The sequence below is a fragment of the Felis catus genome, chromosome B4 (genome assembly GCF_018350175.1).
Source record: "Felis catus isolate Fca126 chromosome B4, F.catus_Fca126_mat1.0, whole genome shotgun sequence".
Classification (NCBI taxonomy): Eukaryota; Metazoa; Chordata; class Mammalia; order Carnivora; family Felidae; genus Felis; species Felis catus.
The window spans coordinates 49,983,877-50,005,428 of NC_058374.1; the positions used below are offsets into that span (position 1 = coordinate 49,983,877).

Sequence of the window (21,552 nt, forward strand, 5' to 3'; positions counted from 1 at the left end):
ATGGGGAAAGTCATCTTCCTTGACCGAGTGTGCAGCTCTGAGAGAAGTACATGGAGCAGTGAGGGAGGAAGGGGACATATGCCTAGCCAGCCAGATCAGCTGAATGAACCCTGATGATCAATGGGGTGACACATGTCACAGCCAGATTATTTTCACATCCTACACAAACTTTATTAATTGACTTTATTTTTATTACCTTTTTCAGTGAATTGCTTTGGTATCACATATATATGTGTATGTGTGCATACATATGTATATCTTTATTGAATATGCATATTTAATGAATTTTGAGTAACTGAAGATAATAGAATAATTAAAGACTTTAGACAAGTGAAATTATCAGAGATATCATTTAAGATGATTACCCTAAAGGTCATGTGTTGGTTGATTGAATGGGAGAGAGAGCGGAGGTAGGAAAGTAGGAAGTTAAAAAAAATAATCTTTGTAAAGTATAATGGGTGTTTGAGTTATAATCATGGCTCCCACTGCAGGGAAATAAAAAGAAGGTAAAAAATAATTGTAATAGATTACACTGATAAATACACACACACACACACACACACACAGACACACACACACACACACACACACACACACTGCTGTATTGCAAGAAGTTACTGAAATACCTTGATGAATTTTAAAGTGGCTAGTTTAATTAATATCAGCAATCTAGATAATCCAGAAAACCCTTGATATTTAATAAAGTTACTCTGAACTCATCTTATGAAACACTAGTGATCACACTTAATTTAGTGAAACTTAATTTAAAGACATTGAGTTATCTGGAAAATTGGCTCAAATTTTCATTTCATTTGCATGTTTATACACTCTCAAAGTACATTATAAGTGTCATTTTTGGAAGGAGTGTATATATGTGAGTTTTCTATGAGTGAGAAGGGAGGAGGTGGGAAGAAGAAGAGGAGAGTTTTCATCTGAATATATTGGACTTCTAGGTTTTAGCAGTTTTTTTTTACTCTTGTTGTGTATCTGACTAAATAGTTACTGCCTTTAACAAATTCATAAATCTTTTATTCCATATACATTCAGGAAGAAGTAATACTTGTTCTGTATCTGGCAGAGGAATGAAATGAAATTAAACACTTTTTTAAAACATGATAATAATAAAGGGTATGTGGTGGCTCAGCCGGTTAAATGTAGACTCTTGATTTTGGCTCAGGTTACGATCTCCCAGGTAATGAGTTCGAGCCCCTTGTTGGGCTGTGCACTGACAGCCTGGAGCCTGCTTGGGATTCTCTCCTCTCTCTCTGTCCTTCCCCAGCTTGTGCTCTCTCTCTCTCAAAATAAATAAATTAACATTAAAAAAAAAGTTTGTTAAAAAAATGAGTGTAATTAATAGACTTGTCCTCAAGCATTATGGGAAATCTCCATGGAGTGAATAGGTTGCCAACCCCTTGAGGTGATGTGTTCTGTGTAAATACTCAGGGTATTCTTACATGAGGTGATGCAGTCTTTACTCACAGGCTGGGTTGACCAGTGTTTCAGCCACTCCAAGTAAAATGTACTGAAGAACCAGGTGGAAACAGGGCATGGAAGAAACGGTGAGAACTTTGCCTGAAAGAGGCTGCTCCATGGGAGGGAAGTGTTTTCTGTGTATTTCAAAGAAGCCAGCTACCATCACAGACAATGCAGCAGAAAGATTTCCAGTGACTGAAGGAAAATCAGGCAGGCAAAAAAAAAAAAAAAAAAAAAAAAGAGAAAAAGAATGAGTGAGCCCCCAAATCAGTGTATAGGCCATAGCATTTCTTACACATTGACACTAGGAGATGTTTCCTCAACATTTTTTTGCCCTGGGAATATCCAGATGCCCACTAACTGTGTTGACTATACTGTGACTATACTCCAGTCTTTCAAAAATAGCTGCTCTGACTCGCTATTTCCTGACTTACTGCTTAGATGGCCTCTGGAAAGTTATTTAACCTCATATCACTTTCCTCAGCTCTAATATGGGGTTAGTGATGCTGACTTTGTAGGGTGACAATGAGATTTAAAGCAGAGACTATATTGGTATTATTATAACAGTTCCTGCTAGCAATAGGAACCAATTATTAAAGATAAAGCAATAGTTTTGAATTTTTGTCCTCAGATAACATAGATTGGTTTTGATGATTTTTAAAATTATATGAATCAAAAATAGTTTGGAGAAAATTTAAAATAAAATTATCTCTTCATAAGGGTTGAATCATTTAAAAAACGGTTTTGAAATAATCTATAAGTATTTTCAGTCCTCAGTTTTCTGACATTTCTGTAATCTTTTCAGACAAAGTAAAGCAGCCATTAGAGAATTAAAATCTAGAAACTTTTGTTTAGAAAAAGAGATAGTAAAGGTGAATTAGCTAGTAAAGAGTGTAAATGGAAGCAATTATTCAAAAAGTAGCCTACCTCTTCTTTTCCTTTTACTCTTGAGGAATTAGCTACAGAAGTTTGGTTGAAAATGAGTAGGGATTCTGTTACAATTTTGTTACAGGTTATATCCACTGCAACCATTCCATTTCTCAATTTATCATTCATATTACTGGACTTAATCCCATCGTTAGAGCAGAGGCAGACTTTAGCTTGATGGAGTTTACTTGAAATTTAGAGATAGTCACATTTTGCTAACTTGCATAAAATTTCAGATAAGGCAAGGCTTTCAATTCAAAAAAATCAATCTAATGTTTAAATAGCTTAGTGTTTGTTTTGGTTGATAGAGAAACTGGTAGGTAGATTTTTTGATTATATCTCAGCATTTAAATGTATCCATAAAGTCTGCTCTTTACTGAGACCCTGAGAAATAGAAGGTGTAAAAGGGGGGGGGGCTGAATAACAAAATATTTGAGGAATTTTTAATTCATTTTTATTTTAAATTAGTTCCATAAAGGCCCATTCATAGTGAAGTAGAGATTTTGGTTCTTTAAACAGCTCACATAAAAAGTTTGAATTTCAGATCTACTTTTATACTTTTCAGATTATCTACTTTTCAGATCACATTCACCACACAATTGCATTTATTTAGGTTACTTGGCACATTACAGACTCATCAGAAAAAGAGCTAATATGTCAATTCAATTTAATACTTACTCTCTTCTTGCTATATGCAAGGCAGTATATTAGGCACAGCTGAGGATACAGGATGAGAAAATATCTGTTCTTAGCCATTTCAGATTCATATTCGATTGGGGAATGTAGGAAAAACTTATTTCTAGTTGGGAAGGTGAGAGAAATAATTTTATGCTTTGAAGAAAGAAAGGCATCCATACGAAGAGGTGATGGCAGCATCATTGGCATGAGCAAAAGCACAGAGTTGTGAAGAGTCAGATTTTCAGAATAGTGAGAAACAAGTTATTTGGAATCAAGGGACAAGATAGATTGAGGTCAGATCATAAGAGGCATTAAATATATTTTAAAGGAATTTCTAAATTACTCTGAAGATAATGGAATCATTGAAGATAGGAGACACAAGTGAAATGATTATAACTGTCATTTGGGATGATTACTAAAGGCTACATGCTAGTTCATAGGATGGGAGAGAGAGTGGAGGCAGAAGATAGTTAGGAAGTTTAAAAAATAATCTTGATAAAGTATAGTAGGGGCTTGAGTTATAATCAGGGCTCCCACTTCCAGGAAACATTGCGAATAAAAACATAAGATTCAATAGATTCCACTGATAAAACCATAGCAAGAGCAAGAAAGAAGCAGATGTCAACGTTGAATATGAGTCCAGTTGACTAGAAAGATGATAGTGCCAATAATATAAATAAGATCCATGATAGATATGCATAACATGAATTTGATTTTGAGTTGAGTTGGAGATACAAAGAAATAATTTAAAGAGGAGTACTCAGAAAACAATTGAAAATGTGAATCATAGGTCAGAAGCCTGGTTGAGTCAAAAGATAAAGATTAATGAATCATCTACATGGAATTGAAATTTAAGGTCAGGTGAAATTAAAAAATGACTGGGGAGAGAAGAGAACATCTAAGCAATGCCTTCAGACATATTTGCATTTGGGGGCAAGAAAAAGAGCTAAAACCACTGAAAGAAAGGTCAGAAAGATGGGTAATCTCTAAAGGAAGTTTTCAAAGAAGAGGTTACACAAAACAGAACTTTTGATCTTTCCTTACTTCTTCATTCTTCCCCATCTCTTCCAGTACCTTCATGCACTCAAGGCAGACATTTGGGATCCTCTGTCTTTCCCAAATATATTATTAAGTTATCCAGATTCTATTTGAAAATATACTGTGAATGAACCTGCTTCTCTTCATAGCTACTGTCATCATTGTAGTCCAAGTCATTATTATTTTGAAACCAGACTATGTGCAATAGCATGATTAATGGTCTTCCTATTTTCACTCTTGCCCACCTGTAATCTATTAAGCACCTAACATTCAGGGTGATCTTATATAAATGCAAATTCAATGTTACTCTTCTGCTTCAATTCCTTCTCTAGGTTTCCATACAGTTAAGATGAAATCCCAAATCTTTCACATGGTCTTTATGATCTTTCTTGTACTTATCGCTTCACTCTCATTGCTTGCTACTTTCTCCTCTCGGACCATTTTTCAGCCAATTTTTTTGTTCTTGACTATCTTAAACTCTTTCCCATCTTAGAGATTTTGCTTTGCTCTTCACTCTATCTGAAACATTTTTTCCTACTGTTTACTTGCCCAGTCTCACCATTGATATTCAGTATATTACTGAAAATCCTAGCCAAAACAATTAGGCAAAAAGAAGAAATAAGAGCCATTCAAAGCAGGAAAAAAGTAAACAATTTGTTTGATTTCATATGTAGAAAATACTAAAGAATACATACACACAAATTGTTAGAATTAATCAACAAGTTCAGTAAAGTTTCATGATACAAAATCAACATAAAAAAATCACTTGTGTTTCTACACACTAACAATGAACTATTTGAAAAAGAAATTAAGTGGGGTGCTGGGTGGCTCAGTAGGTTGAACATCTAACTCTTGATTTGGGTTCAGATCATGAACCCAGGGTCGTGGAATTGAGCCTCATGTCAGGCTCTGTGCTGAGCATGGAACCTACTTGGGACTCTCTCTCTCTCTCTCTCTCTCTCTCTCTCTCTCTCTCTCTCTCCCCCCTCCCCCTCTCCCTCTGCCCTTCTCCCCCACTCACACATTCTCTTCTCTAAAATAAAAAAAAAGAAAGAAAGAAAAGAAATTAAGAGAATGATCCCATTTACAATAACAACAAAAAGAATAAAATACTTTGGAATAAATTTAACCAAAGTGACAAAAGACTTATACACTGAAAGCTCTAAAACATGGATCAAAAAAATTAGAGTTGGTATAAATAAATAGAAAGACATCATATGTTCATGGATTGGAAGAATTAATATTGTTAAAATATCCATATTACCTAAAGTGATCTACAAATTCAATTCAATCTTCATTAAAATCCCAATGACATTTTTTTTATAGACACCAAAGTCAACAATTCTAAAATTCATATGTAACCACAAAAGACCCCAAATAGCCAAAGTAATTTTAAGCAAGAACTACCCTGGTGCCCTCACACTTCCTGATTTTGAAATATATTACAAATGTACAAAAACCAAAGCAATATGGTAGTGGTATAAAAACAGACATATAGACCAATGGAACAGAATAGAGAACCCAGAAATAAACCCATGCGTATGTGGTTATCTGATCTTTGACAAAGGTGCCAGAAATATACAATGGGGATAAGATAGTCTCATGTGGTATTGGGAAAACAGAATATCCACCTGCAGAAAAAATGAGATTTGACCTTTATCTTATATCACACAAAAAATTAAATGAAAATGGATTAGACTTAAACATAAGACCTGCAACTGTAAAACTCCTAGAAGAAAATATAGAGGAAAAGCAATGGTCTTGGTGATTTCTTTGACATGATACCAAAAGCACAAGCCACACACACACACACACAAAAAGCAAAATTGACAAATGGGACTACATCAAAGTAAAAAGCTTTTTCATAACAAAGGAAACAAAATGAAAAGGAAATCTATGAAAAGGGTGAAAGTATTTGCAAACCGCGTATCTGATAAAGACTTAAAACCCAAAATATGTGGAGAACTTCTACAACTCAATGTCAAAAAACTCAAATAATCTGATTTAAAAATGGGCAAAGGAACTGATCAGACACTTATCCAAAGACAGAAAAAGTCAACAGGTATATTAAAAGGTACTCAACATCACTAATCATCAGACAAATGCAAACCAAAACTACAATGAGATATCCGCTTACACCAGTCAAGACAGCTATTATGAAAAACAGAAGATAACAAGTGTTGGTAAGGGTGTGGAGAATAAACTGGTATAGCCACTATGGAAAACAATATGGAGATTCACAAAAATTAAAAAAGGCACTACCGTATGATCTAGCAATCCCAACTCTGGGTATATATCCAAAGGAATTGAAATCAGAATCTTGAGATATCTCCATTTTCATGTTCACTGCAGCATTATTCACAATAGTCAAGACACGGATGCAAACTAAATGTCCATGAATGGGCAAATGGATAAAGAAAATGTGTCATAGACATGCAACAGAATATTATTCAATCTTAAAAAAGAGAGAAATCCCACCATTTGTGTAATGTGAATGAACCTGGAGATCATTACACTATGTGAAATAAACCAGACACAGAATGACAAATACTACATAATATCACATATATGTGCAATATAAAATAATCATGCTATGAGCTTAAAGAGGCAGAGTGTAGAATGAAGTTGCCATGGTCTGGAATGAGGAAGATATGGGAAAGTATTTGTCAAAGGGTACAAAGTTTCAGTTATTCTAGGTGAGGAAGTCCTGGAGATCTATCATACAGCATAGTGCCTATAGTTTATAATACTCTGTTGCATACTTAAAATTTACTAAGAAGACAGAGCTTGTATTCTTATCACACACACAAAATTATAATTAGTATCTATATATTTTATTTTATAAATATAATTATATTTTATCACCTATAATAAATATTATACATAATAAATAATATATTTTAGAAGTCTAATATATGCTTTATATTATTATTACAAATTAATAAATAAAGAAGGCAGAAGGAAACTTTTAGAGATGATCTACATGTGTATGGCATAGATTCTGTGATGGATTCATAGACGTATACTTATCTCCAAACTCATCAAACTGTGACCATTTTATATATGTACAGCTTCTGTGGGTCAATCGTACCTCAATAAAGTTTTTTTTTAAAAGAGACTTATTGGATTATTTTAGGAGGATCCAACACCTATTGTAATTAATAGGAGTTGAAAACAAAAATACAGAGAAAATGAAGGAGAGGAAATTCTATTTTAAAAAGAAAAGAAAATTTCTCTGATTGAGAAAACAATGAGAATACCTGGTGAATAGTGTGATGGTTGAAAAGACCTTTACCAGGGCACAATAACATGGCAACTTAGAATATCACTGATAGAACACTCCACTTAGGAAAAGAGGTCATAAACACAGGAAAGAGCATCAGAAGGGCACGAGGCCTTTCAACAGTCCTTCAAGTGTGTGGATCACAATAGAGCAATAGCTTTAAAATTCTGAAGAAGGGTGGCTCAGTCAGTTGAGCAGTGGACTCTTGATTTCAGCTCAGGTCATGGTCTCATAGTTTGCAGGTTCCCACCCCACATCTGGCTCTGTGCTGAGAGTGTGGAGCCTGCTTGGATTCTCTCTCTGTTGCTCTCTCTCTCCTCTCCCTGCCTTTCTTTCTCTCTCTGTCTCAAAATAAATAAGTAAACTTAAAAAAATTAAAAATAAATAAATAAAATTTTGAAGAAAAATTCTTTTCAACCTACAATTCTATGTACAGTGAATTAATCAAGGGTAAGGGTAAAAAGAAGGCTTTTCAAGCCATATAAATTCTTGGAAAACTTGCTTCCCATATACCTTTCATAGGAAGTTGCTAAAAGGTAAATGGTAATGAAAAAGGAAGTAAGTCAAGAAAGAGGAAGAGGTAATTAGAAATCTAACAAGAAAGAGCACCATGCTGCTGTTCCTAAGGGCCACAGTCAAGACAGAATGAGGACATAGAAGTCTGTGAGAAGATCACCAGAGGAAAAAGAGCCTTTAGTATATTATCTTATATGTTTTAGCACTGGGACAAAGCTGGTGATGGAATGATGAAATTGGTAGAGCAGTTTGAGAATTAACAAAACAATTTTGGGGGCACCTGGGTGGCTTACTCGGTTATGTGTCTGACTTCAGCTCAGGTCATGATCTCGCGGTTTGTGAGTTTGAACCCCATGTTGGGTTCTGTGCTGACAGCTAGGAGCCCAGAGCCTGTCCAGGCTGTTTAAAAAAACAAATAATTAAAAATTTTTTTATGTGTTTTATTTTATTTTTAAGAGAGAGAGAGAGAGAGAGAGAGAGGGAGAGAGAGCATGAGCAGGGAAAGGGCAGAGAGAGAGGGAGACACAGGATCTGAAGCAGGTGCTTGACTCTCAACTGTCAGCACAGAGCCCCATGCAGGGCTCGACTCACAAACTGTGAGATCATGACCTGAGCTGAAGTTGGACGCTTAACCAACTGAGCCACCCAGGTGCCCCTCATATACTTTTTAAATATAGAAAATAAATGTTTATATAAGACAATTTAATTCTTTGATTTTGCCATGAGTGTGTGTGTGTGTGTGTGTGTGTGTGTGTGTGTGTGTGTAAAACTGATTGCTGATTTAAATAAAAATATTCTATAATCATATTATTTAGCAATATTAACTTATACAAACAACACCTAAAGATCTGCCTCTGGGAACCTTGACTGGATGGTGGAGAAAGCCAGAGCTAGAGACCGGTACTTACTATTATAAGGCTTTCAGTATTATTTGTTTACTAACCTACACGTTTCCCTGAATCAAAGATAAACTCAACTATAAGAAGAAACACTTTTTTATGTATCATTGAGATAGGAAGAAATGCTTATGTAACACAATTTCAGAGATGACTTTATACATATATATGATATTGCCGTGGACTGAATTATGTTCCTTCAAAATTCATTTGTTGATGTCCTAACCTTCAATGTGACTATTTGAATACAGGTTTTTAGAGAGCTAATTAAGGTTAAAAGAAGTCAGAAGGGTGGGGCCCTAATCCAATAAAACTAGTGTCCTTAGAAGAAGAGGAAAAGACATGATGTCTGTGCATGAGTAGAGGAAAGGCCATATGAAGACATATCGAGAACAGGGCCATCTGCAAGCCAAGAATAGAGGCCTCAGGAAAAACCAAATCTTCCTACACCTTGATCTTGGACTTTTACCATCCAGAACTGTGAGAAAAAAATTTCTGTTATTTAAGCCACCTTAATAAGCCACCTGTGGTATTTTGTTATGGCAGCTATAGCAAACTAATGCATGTATGTTCAGGCATTACATAAAAATTCAGTTGTTCAAATTGCACGAATTATATTGTCCATGATAATCATGTCAACTGTAAAGAAAGTGTTGAGGTAGGTAAGAATAAGTTTTCAAACTTTCTTGTTTTAGAATTTGAATTCTATGAGAATCTTCTATGATACCCTTCATCTTCACTAATTTAGGATCATCCAGAGAAAAAAACATCATGTCCGCCCCCTCACTGCTCTTTTTTTGGTTATCTCCTTGTACTATGTAAAAAAGGTTATATTGTATTCAGAAAAGTTTATAACATTAGAGGCAATAGCTTAGACAAGATATTAGCAATTTTTTTCTGTAAAGGCTCAGTAATAAACATTTTAGATTTTGTAAGGCAAAGGGCAAAATTTTGGAGATACGTCTGCAATAAGAGATAGAATATGTTTCTACAAATTTTCTATTGATGAAATTCAAAATAATAATTCTTTTGGGGAGGTGATGGAATTTCACTTAATTGGTGTTTAGTTATCATTTCTTAGGGCACCTGGTGGCTTAGTCAGTTAAGCGTCTGACTCTTGATTTCAGCTCAGGTCACGATTTCATGGTTTGTGAGTTTGAGCCCTGCTTTGAGCTCTGTGTTGACAGCGTGAAGCCTGCTTGGGATCCTCTCTCTCTCTCTCTCTCTCTCTCTCTCTCTCTCTCTCTCTCTCTTTCTTTCTTCCCCTCCCCTGCTCTCTGTCTCTCTCTCACAAAATAAATAAATAAACATTAAAAATTTTTTAAATGTCATTGTTTCTTATCATGAGATGAATAGCAAATGTTCATCTGTGAAAATAATTCTTAGTTTGCAGGCAGTGTAAAAACAAATGGTGGGCCAGATTTGGCCCTGGATTAGTCATCAGCTTTTATTGTCTACTCTGGCCTGACGAGAAATTGGGGCAGTTTTCCCTGGGCTCCTGCTCCCTGTACACAGGCATGAAGCACAACAGAGTGGTCTTTTGGTCTCTTTCTCTGTCCTTGATACTCAAAGAGTAGTCTCTGGCCAGCAGCACTTGGTATTACTTGGGAACTTGCTAGACACACAGAATCTCCAGCTCCACCCTAGAAGGACTGAATCAGATCTGTGTTTAAATAAGAACCTCAGAGATGCCAGTACACATTAAATTTTGAGAAGTATGACTCTAGCATAAAGCACTATGAGACCTAATGTAGCAAAATCCAATGAAAGACGGTTCTCCAGACAATTTTGAGCAAAACACAAATATTTAACTCATTTACCCAGATATTTTAGGGCAAAGCATATTTCTACCTGAAGGATCTAGATAACTACATTTGCTTTTTATTTGCCACTGCTCTCTGATGCTAGTGAAAAATGACTTTCTTAAAATTCAAAGTTTGATTCTAACCTAAATTTAATCCATTCCATTTTATTCTTAACTTGTATGAGATCATAACTCGTCTGAAGCACAGTGCAGTTTATCAGAATGTACACATTTAAAACTTCTAGCAGATCTGTATTTACAAGATAAAGCACATGGTTCCAAAGGAGATATTATATTCAGATAAATAATGTATGTTTTAATATTGGCTGTGTGGTTGTAGACAAGTCCATAAGAGTCTTGAAGCTCTTATGGTTTATTCTATTATCCTGCCATGTAATAATTTTCCAAATTAGACAACAATGAAATAAAGGAAAGTCAGAATTTATTCAAACATTGCCATTTCACACTGAAGCAAAATCTAATACTAAAAAACAGATATGTTAAGTTTCTTCAGTTATTAGTTAAATTTACTGACTGAGGAAATTATGGGTGTTTTTTTTATGGGTAGTCTGATATATGAGTCTCTGATATGTAACACAACTGTGTGTATGAAATTCTATTGAGCCTTGATCCATGATTTTGGCAAATTTCCAGAATAAGAAATTTGTTCATGTGAGGACATACTGGTGTCCAGAAACCACTCTCACCGAGACAACTATAATTTTATTGTCATATGTATCTTCTGCCTTTGCAGAAGATATTACTTACCCACTATAAGAATGGCATGTTTTTTACATTTATTGTTCCTATTACTGGTATGTTCCCATATTTGAACTGAGCTACTCATATTGTGTCTTTTGTTGCTCTGTAGACCACTGGAACTCAATTCAGGAGATTCAGCTTCAGTTTGGGTTTTAATTTCTAAGTATGGAGCAGGTAACTCATTATATAGAGATCAGATATACACATGTATCTATTAAGATATCAATTATCACTTCAGATGGTGTATTAGATGGTCTATGTTACCTCAAATATAATCCATTGTTGATGTCCACTCTAAAGGTAAGAACGTGAGAACATTAATGTGTGTTATTTTTTTTTTTTAGAGAGAGAAAGAGAGCATGAGTGGGGAAGAGGGGCAGAGAATCTTAAGCAGGCTCCACACCTGATGTGGAGCTTGATCCCACAACCCTGGGTTGTTTTTAAAAAAAAATTTTTTTTTAATGTTTATTCATTTTTTGAGAGAGAGAGAGAGAGAGACAGAGCATGAGTGGGGGAGGGTCAGAGAGAGAGGGAGACACAGAATCTGAAGCAGGCTCCAGGCTCTGAGCTGTCAGCAGAGAGCCCGATGTGGAGCTCAAACTCATGAACCGTGAGATCATGACCTGGCCAAAGTCGGATGCTCAACTGACTGAGCCACCCATTTATGAAACAAATGAACAATCGAATGAATGAATTATTCAGGCTAGATATTTATACATTACTTCTTTTAGTATTTACAGTTCCTCTCATCAGGTATTTTCAATGAGTATGTATTGTGATTATTTTGAAAAACATGCATCAATTCTAAAACTACAACAACAAAAATGTGGTCTTGCTAAAATAATCCTACTTTCAATGAAGGTGATTGGACCCCTGACTCAATTTTTAATTTATCAAGCGCTTTGGCTCCAGTCAGAAAAGGAGTCTTTTATCACTGCTAATTATTAGAACAAGTAGAGTCACTGGTTATGTAAAAAGTGACCAAAACCTTGGCTGTCCCTACATCATAAAGGACTTGGAGTTAATTTGAATTTTCAAGTTTTTATTTTAAGGAGGAAGGTCTGGGAGATATTTGAATATACTTCATCCACATTTCAAATTAAATGTTATTTAAAAGCCAAGATAATTGCTACCTACTGTGTTGCACACTTCTGCTTTATGTAAGACTTAATAACAATCTTAATTAGGCTAATTTTAGTCAGATTAATACTTGTGTATGTCAGCACTAACTACTAAATACCACATACTGCAGGATTTTAATTAATGCTAAGGAAAGGAAATACTCACAGTGTAAACATTTTTGAACTGAAAAAGGCTAAAATGAAGTACGTCCAATTATGACGAGGATAAATCACAATATCCCTGATTTTAGATTTTAGGTAAATTAAGGTTGACTTTTAAACAGATACATCTGCTCACATGTCGTGTTAGGAAGATACAGAGGAAGATATTAGGAAGATAAAACTCAGAGCATATCAAGCCTTTGCTTTTCACAGTTCTGGAAGGGTTGGCGATTTTTTTTTATTGTTAGTACTGTGATATACTTTTTGATGGCTGTAGGTGATAAACTCAAGACTGTCGTATCTTGAGTCAGAAACCCTTCTTTCGTTGCATTGTTTATGAGCTAGATAGAGAAAGTAAGTTTATTTTTTTCCTTTATTAAATTTCTAGCTTGACCAACTGAGATTTCCCCGTCCCTCACCCTTGTCCTGGGCTGTGATGATCCACGTCAAACATGAGGCATCTGCACTGTCTGTACCATCTGCCTCTTTCAGTAGGACAGTCCCTTTAAGGGGAATGACTGGATGTGGAAGAGAGTGGGGTGTCTAAGCAATAACTGCCCGTTGTAGTGATGAAAGGATTTTTTTCATTCATATCACAGCCTTAATTAGAAATAGCAGTAAGGATTCCAAATTAACAATGGTAATGTAACTACTATAATCTAGCAGTCATTTATAGCTTGTAAGTAGAATAATAATAACAATAATAATAATAATAATAATAATGCAATGGCCTTAGAATTAGAAGACTTGAATTCAAATGGAACTTACTCTCTTTGAGACTCTTGATTTATTAAATTACGGGTTATCATGAGGCTAAATGGGATAGGTATAGGAAGTGCCTAGGTTCAAATTAGGAACCCATACATATTTGTTCACAATGGATGTACTTATATATTTCACTCACATTTTCAAGGAACTTGGGTTTAAAGTGAAAGGAAATTTTGATATTAGACTAACTCAGTTATGTATATTACCACAAAAAAATGTACCCAAGACTTGTGCTTGTATGTCCTGATAAAACTTGTTAATCTTCCATAATCATAAGCAGAAATATGGAGAACTTCAGCAAACATCTAGTTTTAAAAAATGCATATCATCACACTTTTTTTATACTCCCATAGCAAAATATTATGCAAATAAATGAACAAGTATGTAAATGAACAAATGAATGGAGCCTGGCTTAGAAACAACTGAATTCAGTATGCTGTACTCAAAGGAACATATCTTAGTTGTTTTTTTTTTTTTTAATGAGTCTAGTTTTTCCTTTTTTCCCATCCAACAAGTCTGCTACCAATCTTGAAGGGGAATATTTAGTTCATATACATGAGATATGTTAGATAACTCTGCCTAACTTTCCTCCATCCATAAAAAACATACCCTTTTTAAAGAATAGACATGATTAAATATGCAAGAGTAGAGAATTGTCCAAGAGAAATTTGCTCATATTTAAAATGAATTTAAGATATCTTATTTTCAGGAAGGACTTCTAACGTAGTTCTTTCAGCCATGTTGCATAGCATATTTTCCTAAAATGGCCCATTTTTTTAATTAGTAATTAAGCATAATTTGGGAGCTCAGACTGGTTTTACGTTATACTAGACAAGACTGCCAAAGTTTTTGGCATTTTGCAAATTAAATTTATCCCCATTTTGTCCTGTATTCATTCTGTTTTAATAGTGTACTTGCTGAAGGTATGTACAATCTCTTGTTTCTTGTTTTATCTTGAAATAGTGTTGGGCATTCACTAAATATTGGTTTTGGAATTTCTACATTGGCAAACCAAAAAGCACTTTTTAAGATTTAAGGATTGTCAAAACCTATTAAGATGTATAGTTTGCCTAAACCTATTACAATAAATAATGTTGGGGTTCGCCTCTTAAGAACTAAATCAAAAAAAGGTTATTTGCTAAAGGCCTCTATAACTGGAGATAACAAAATAAACCAAGGTAAATTACAAATCTACCTTGACATGTGATCTGAAGTGATCTTGTCGATGGCTTTGGTAAATAACAGGAAGCGTGCTCCCTAAAAGTAACTTCTACAAACAGAGAAACAGCTGAAAAATATAGTAACGGATTACTAAAAGGCTGCATGGTCTCCACTGATCTCTAAAGAGGAAGAATTATTAATAAAAATAGGTTAACCAAGAGAAGAGAATCTTCTAGATGCCTGACCCTGAGTAGTTCAATGGAGTTATTTCTTAAGTAGACACTAAAACATTAGGTTACCATCACATGATATTTCTTAAGAGTTTAAAGTGCTTTTGCTTTCTGTTTATGCCCACCAATTAGGCCTGTCCCCTACACATGATGATTCAATACTAGTTAACATTTATAGAACTTTCACTATGTGTCAGGATATGCTTCAGGCACTGATGTCATTCAGAGTGATTCTGAAAGTCTTCCAGAACAAAGGGACCCCAAATTTATGGAGGATATGCCCCTCAGTGAACGAAAGAAGTAAACTAGAGGACAAGAAAGGTTAAGTGGATTTTCAAGGTCGCCCACGTCTAGCTTAGCCACAGAGCACAGGCTGAGACCCAGATCTCCTGTTCTGGGGTTCAGCCTGGTTTTGCTGTACCAATGCCTCTTCCTGTTTCATGGCAGTGCTTGAGGGACAGGAGCAAGGCAGAGGAGAGTGTGATCCAAACGGTCTTCATCTCCTTCTCTCCCACTGCAGTCGGAGAAATTTTGTTTTATGGTTCTACTGATTGTGTTCTGGGTAAGATAACCTAATTTTTTTTCACTTTAAAAAATGAGAGTAGTGGGGCGCCTGGGTGGCGCAGTCGGTTAAAGCGTCCGACTTCAGCCAGGTCACCATCTCGCGGTCTGTGAGTTCGAGCCCCGCGTCAGGCTCTGGGCTGATGGCTCAGAGCCTGGAGCCTGTTTCCGATTCTGTGTCTCCCTCTCTCTCTGCCCCACCCCCGTTCATGCTCTGTCTCTCTCTGTCCCAAAAATAAATAAATAAATAAATAAATAAACGTTGAAAAAAAAATTAAAAAAAATAAAAAATGAGAGTAGAACTTTAGTGTTCTCACCATAACAACAAGAAAGCAGCAGTAATGTGAGGTAAAGGATGAGTTAACTAACCTTATTGCGGTAAACGCTTTGCAATATATCAATGTATCAAATCATTACATTGCGCACCTCAAATTTACACAATCTTATATGTCAAGTGAGCTGGAAGATCAATAAAACTGGAAAAAAATGTTTGAAAATTATTGCTATATACCTTACTATTTGAATAAGTGTTATGAGAAACTGTGAGTCACAGTACTAATCTTTAGGAAATTTTGCTACTGGTTCACAGGCTAATGCCTCCCAAGTTCAGCCAGACATTATTTTTGGGTTTCATTACCTGTGTTAATTTTTTAAAGCTTGTTTGTTAATTAATTAAATAATTTTAACTATTTAGTTTTGAGAGAGAGGTTGAGAGAGAGAGAGAGCATGAACGAGCATGGGGGGGGGGAGGGGAATGAGAGAGGGAGACAGAAGGCCCAAAGCAGGCTCTGTGCTGACAGCAGAGAGCCCAGTGCAGGGCTTGAACTCACAAACTGTGAGATCATGACCTGACCCAAAGTCAAGAGTTGAACACTTAACTGACTGAGCCACCCAGGCACCCCTTCCTGTGTTAAGTTTTAAAAACATAGCCAGCACCGATTTAGAAATAAAGACCGCCTCAATTGAGGAAAGACTGGCCATTCGGTGGTCTTGGAAGTTTCACCATGCCTTTATATCAGCTGTGTCCTCTGAGGAGGTATAAAAGGATGGGAAGAAAATGGGGCACTGATGTCCGCAGAGAGACTTGAGAAGCTGCATGTTATGACTCTCGTATTCACTTTCCTCCCAATTTGTCAAAATCAGTCTCCACTCCACAACATATAGCTAGCTTAGACCTTAGCAGAGTGTTGTTTATTTTACAAAGTTGCAAACAATTCACCTGAGATGGTCAGTTGTACTTACTAATGCATGCCAACAGAAATGATCCATCTCTCTTAGACGGAAAGAGGTAGGTACTGAAATACTCCATAAAAGGAGCCAGAATTAGTAGTGGGAGAATGCTGACGACATTCATTGCTGCAATTGGCAGGAGAAATCCATCCAAATTCAGGTTAGAATTCATGGTCTGCACATAATATCCTGAAGGAATCTGTATTTGAGGGGGAAAGGAACTGGCATCAAGATAGTGATTTAACTTTGCAGACAGCATCCTGCAGATGATGTCCTTGCCCCTTGCACATACTCTGGCGCAGATGAGCTGGATGTTCCCCAGATCTTCAACGTCCCACCTATGAGCTGAGAAAAGGCAGTATGAGTTCTATTTAGTCTTTGGCAATACTACTGATTCTTTATGGAGGAAGCTTTTGTCCTTCAGTCTAACTTCTTCTCCTATGGAAAGTGCTTAGGATGACACATAAGAAATCAAATGACGTATAAAAAATATATAATTTTGCATATAAACAAATAGACTTTTTTTCCCAAACAACAAACTAAAAACCAGTAGAAAGTATTTAGGATGTTTCTTTTTAACCTGATGAAAAAAATTGGGGGCTAGAAAAAAAAATCCTTCAAATAGCATGTAGTTTGGTGACAAAATAGATAGGAATGATTTTTACTAAGAAGAGGGGCCCAGGGTGGAAACACAGCACTCGTAGCAGGTTGTCTTTGTGGGTTCCTTGGATTGGTTTCACTTCTACAATGAGAAGAGAACACAAAAAAAGAGAAAAAATATATACTTGTGTTTACACTCTCGTTTTAAACTAAGTATGTGACACTGGAGGACCACAAAGGGAGCTGCATGAAAAAGATCTGCATAATAAACTAGCAGATAAGAAATGAAAACACAAACAAAACCCCCAAAAACCAAAAAGCAAAAACAAAGAAAACTTCTACCCCATCCCAAACACTCAGTGTAGTGTCCGAATTTCTTCGTTTTTAGAATAACCCTGGGACACCTGGGTGGCTTAGTTGGTTAAGTGTCCGATTTCAGCTGGGGTCATGATCTCACGGTTCATGAGTTCGAGCCCCGCGTCGGACTCTGTGCTGGCAGCTCAGAGCCTGGAGCCTGCTTCGGATTCTGTGTCTCCCTCTCTCTCTGCCCCTCCCCTGCTCATGCTCTGTCTCTGTCTCTCTCTGAAAAATAAATAAACACTAAAAAAAATTTTAAATAACTAACAATTTTCACTGAAAGCCTAACCCTAACTTGGAGCCTGTTCACATGTTCCAAACCTCTTGTTAATAAGCACAGTGTCACAGGAAAGAGGGCGTCTCTTCACTTTTCTAGTTTGTGAACTTTGTTGCAATCACTCACTATTATCATTCATAGTGCATAGTATTTCTTTAATTCCCACTGGAACACAAAGCTGCTAAGTGGCTTGGAGAGGAAGTCACCCCAAATCTTGTCCTTAAGAAATGGATTCTCCAAACCTTTTTTCTGGCCGTGCATTCACTGCAGTAAGAGTTCTGCCTTATCGCTGTGTTGGGAGAACAGCACTACTCAAATACCCGAATGATAACTTCCTGTTTGAAACTTTCACTGACTCCTTCTCTGTTATCAATTGCACTATTTCAGAGGGCAGAAGAGTCAGAGTCATAAGTGCAGCTGTTAACGAGCCCACCGCTTGTAAAACGAGCCTATTGCAACGTTAACTGCCTAAACCCAGGAATGGACCGTATTTTCAGGGACATTCTTTCAATCTCTATAAAATTTGTCCTGGTGATAATTTATCTTCCAATCTTTAATTTGACCTTTAGGATTATAAACAAAGATTGCTTTGGTTGAATTCAGATGGCAAGACTGAAGGGAAAAATTAGCTAGCTCTGCCCTAGTTTAATAAAATTATTAAGCACGTATCCCCCAATCAGAGGAAAATGAAAGATGTTTTAAAAAAAAAATGCTGGCAGCAGATCGGCTCTAAGACTGAAAGGCTCCCAGCATAACTTGGAAGTTTCTGTTACTGATTTCAAATGAGAATTATTGTTAATAGGAATAAAGTTATTATCGGCATGAATCACAGACACAGAAACCTGTTAACTTAATAATGTGGTGAATGTACTATTAATCTTTAGTGAAGCAATATTAATATATTGCCTAATTTAAGAAAAGGCTCCAGTGTCTTGAAAGCTTGAAATCATTTCTGCTTCTGCCTCAAGTTCTGAAATCATCCCCTTTTAAAATTTTAAATACTTTTATTTCATACAAGCCTCTGAGTATTCAGAAATAATTGCTGTCAATAGAGATTCATTTTCACCTTTGAGTGGCCAGTAATGTCAAATGGCAACATCATGAGCCTTAATATCAACATATTTTAAATGTATGTCTTGGAACTGAAGGTCAATAATGGCTACTAAATTTAAAATATGGAATTTGAGGATGTTTTATTCTTGGTGCTTTGATCGCCTTTATGCTGGTGATTATTTCATCTGAAGGTAAAAATCTAATTTCAGCCTGTCCCATTGGAAGTTTCCTCTGCCTCCCTTGAGAAATACATTCTAAACTTTTTTGAAAAAACTTTCTGGCATAATATTACTGTGTATAATTTTGGCACCTGTACGTCTGTGTCAGGGATTTTTAACCCGGCTGCAAGGGAGGCATTGTGGGGAACAGCAAAGTGTGGTTGTTGATCCCAGCCCTGAGTTGACATGCCATTTTTAGTAGGGTGACTGTAAGCAAGGTGCAAGTTACTTAATGTCTCTGAGCCTCAGATTTAACATCATAATATTAGCCGTCGTAAACTTGCTGTGGGAATTAAATGAGATACTATGATGTCATCTTTTAGGAGCTGTGACACATATAGGTGATCAATAACTGGGCTTCTAGATTTAGTGAGATAGTTAAAGGTTGGTTTATTGAAATATATGGTAATTTTTGTCAGATTAAAAAATTATGTCAGTTTGCAAAAAAGGCTTGAATTTAATAAAAAAAATCAAGTGTCGCTGCGTTATGAAGATAAATTTGTGCTGATTGCATAGAAGGTTTGAGGCTAGCTATGGACCACTTAGTAATTTTGTACTTATTATTAATTTTATCATTTTAAGATGTATATGATATTAATGATCATTTATATTGGTAATATTTTTGTCTTTTTGTGCTAGTTCCTACTGTGGAGTCAGGAGGGAGGCTGAATCTACTAAATCAACTTAGCTTTCATGTATTGTTTACAGCAAGGGTTCTTGGGAAACTTTTTGCAAAGGGCCAGACAGAAAAAATTTCCACATACTGATTCTATTGCAACCACTGGACCCTGCTGCTTCGTACATAAGGAGACATAGAATGGCTGAGTTCAAATAAAACTTTATTTATTGACCCTGAATCTTGAATTTGATAGAATTTTCATGAGTCATAAAATAGTTTTTTTCTTTTTATTTTTTTCAAGCATATGAAAATATAAAAACCATTTTATCTTGCATAGAAAAAAATTTTATCTTGCAAAAAAAAAAAAGCGGTGGGCTGGATTTGGCCTGCAGGCAGTAATTTGCTGACCCCTAGTCTATTAGAGCAAGCATTATACTAAGAGCCAGCAGGTAGATTTGTTTTTCCTTTCATAATTGTGTGACTTAGCCATCCCTTCCAAAAATCGCTTAATTTTACTGAGCGTCAGTTTTTCTTCAACAAACGAAGTAGTTGAGTAAATTAGTCTCTAAGTTTCTTTTCAGCTCTATTGCTCTAGGATTTATGAATATAACTCAGATCATTAGCCATTTAAATTTCAAGTTGTGGGCTGACAGCAAATATAGTCCTGAATTTCTTCAAAGAGTTTATAATCATTTATATTTCTTCCTAAGAAAGTTAGTCTTTGACCATTATCACATTGGAATTATTTTTTATCACATATATTTATAAAAGGTACTTTGGCCTTGCTGTTTTTCCCTCTCATTTCTCCACCGCATAGGGACTGAATCACCAAGGAACTAAGGGTGGGTGGGCAAAGAATCACTTGTTCATTAGCACATGTACTTAAGAGTACAGTGGAGGTGGTACTTCAATCAGTCAAGTTAGCTACATGTGAGTACTGGCTTTTAAAGGTTTAATGAAGGAGGAAGGCAAAACCTTTGGTTAAAAAAAGGGGGGGGGGGATTGCCCATAGATTTCATTTTTTCATGCATTGCTCTTATGCCTTGTGACTGTGCACTCCGAAATATCGTCCACAATTTCTGGAAGACATTTCTAGTTTTACATACTAGGTTCTCCTCAGGTATACCTCTGCCTGACCCCACTTGTCTCTTCAAATTAGAGCCGTAATGATGAGAAGCATTTATGGGATAACTGCCTGACAAAGTATATGAGAAGAGCTTGTTGGGATGAAAATAGTTACTGGTAAGGTTCACATGCAATCATTTTATTGTTTTGGGGGCAATATTAATTACCCCTCCTTACCTGCATGATGCATATTCTGTAAAGGAGCTGAAAAATGAGGAGAGGGAGACAGGTGAAGAAAAATTTTGTATCTTCCACGTGAAGCTCACTGTAGCAACCACCATTTTTTTTCTTGGCGTGGTCTAACCAGCTGGTCACATCTCTGGCAAGACGGCAAGATTGCAGACAGCATGTTTTCAGTGCATTAACAAACACCCCAAAGGTTGTCAGGAGGGAGTAGCCTGCAATGAATTTGAAATGTTATGTATTAGTAAAGGAATTGTTCTTCAATTTTCCAAGATGTCAATCAGAAAGATGACAATTGCAAGGATGAAGGGCAGTAAAGTGAGCGAGAAGGTTTTAGCACTCAAGGGGCTGAATTCAAAGGAACAAGCTTCTGACAAGGGTTCTGGCATCCTGGTGACCAGCCCAAGGTGGTGCTTGACAGCTGATGTAAAAAATGAAAAAGGTAAGATCAATGGGAACATACTAAAAAGGGAAGAAAGGTGACAAAATAAAACACCAAAGTAAGAAATT

General features: G+C 36.1%; 1 protein-coding gene across 1 annotated transcript in view; it reads right to left on the reverse strand.

The window, feature by feature from the left end:
- The window catches only part of SLC15A5 (solute carrier family 15 member 5), a 91,176-nt gene that overhangs the window by 39,207 nt on the left and 30,417 nt on the right, over positions 1 to 21,552 (reverse strand). Inside the window, 3 exon segments of the mRNA XM_003988456.6 lie at positions 1,480 to 1,668; positions 16,623 to 16,809; positions 21,037 to 21,257. Of these exon segments, the coding sequence (XP_003988505.2) occupies positions 1,480 to 1,668; positions 16,623 to 16,809; positions 21,037 to 21,257 (597 nt within the window).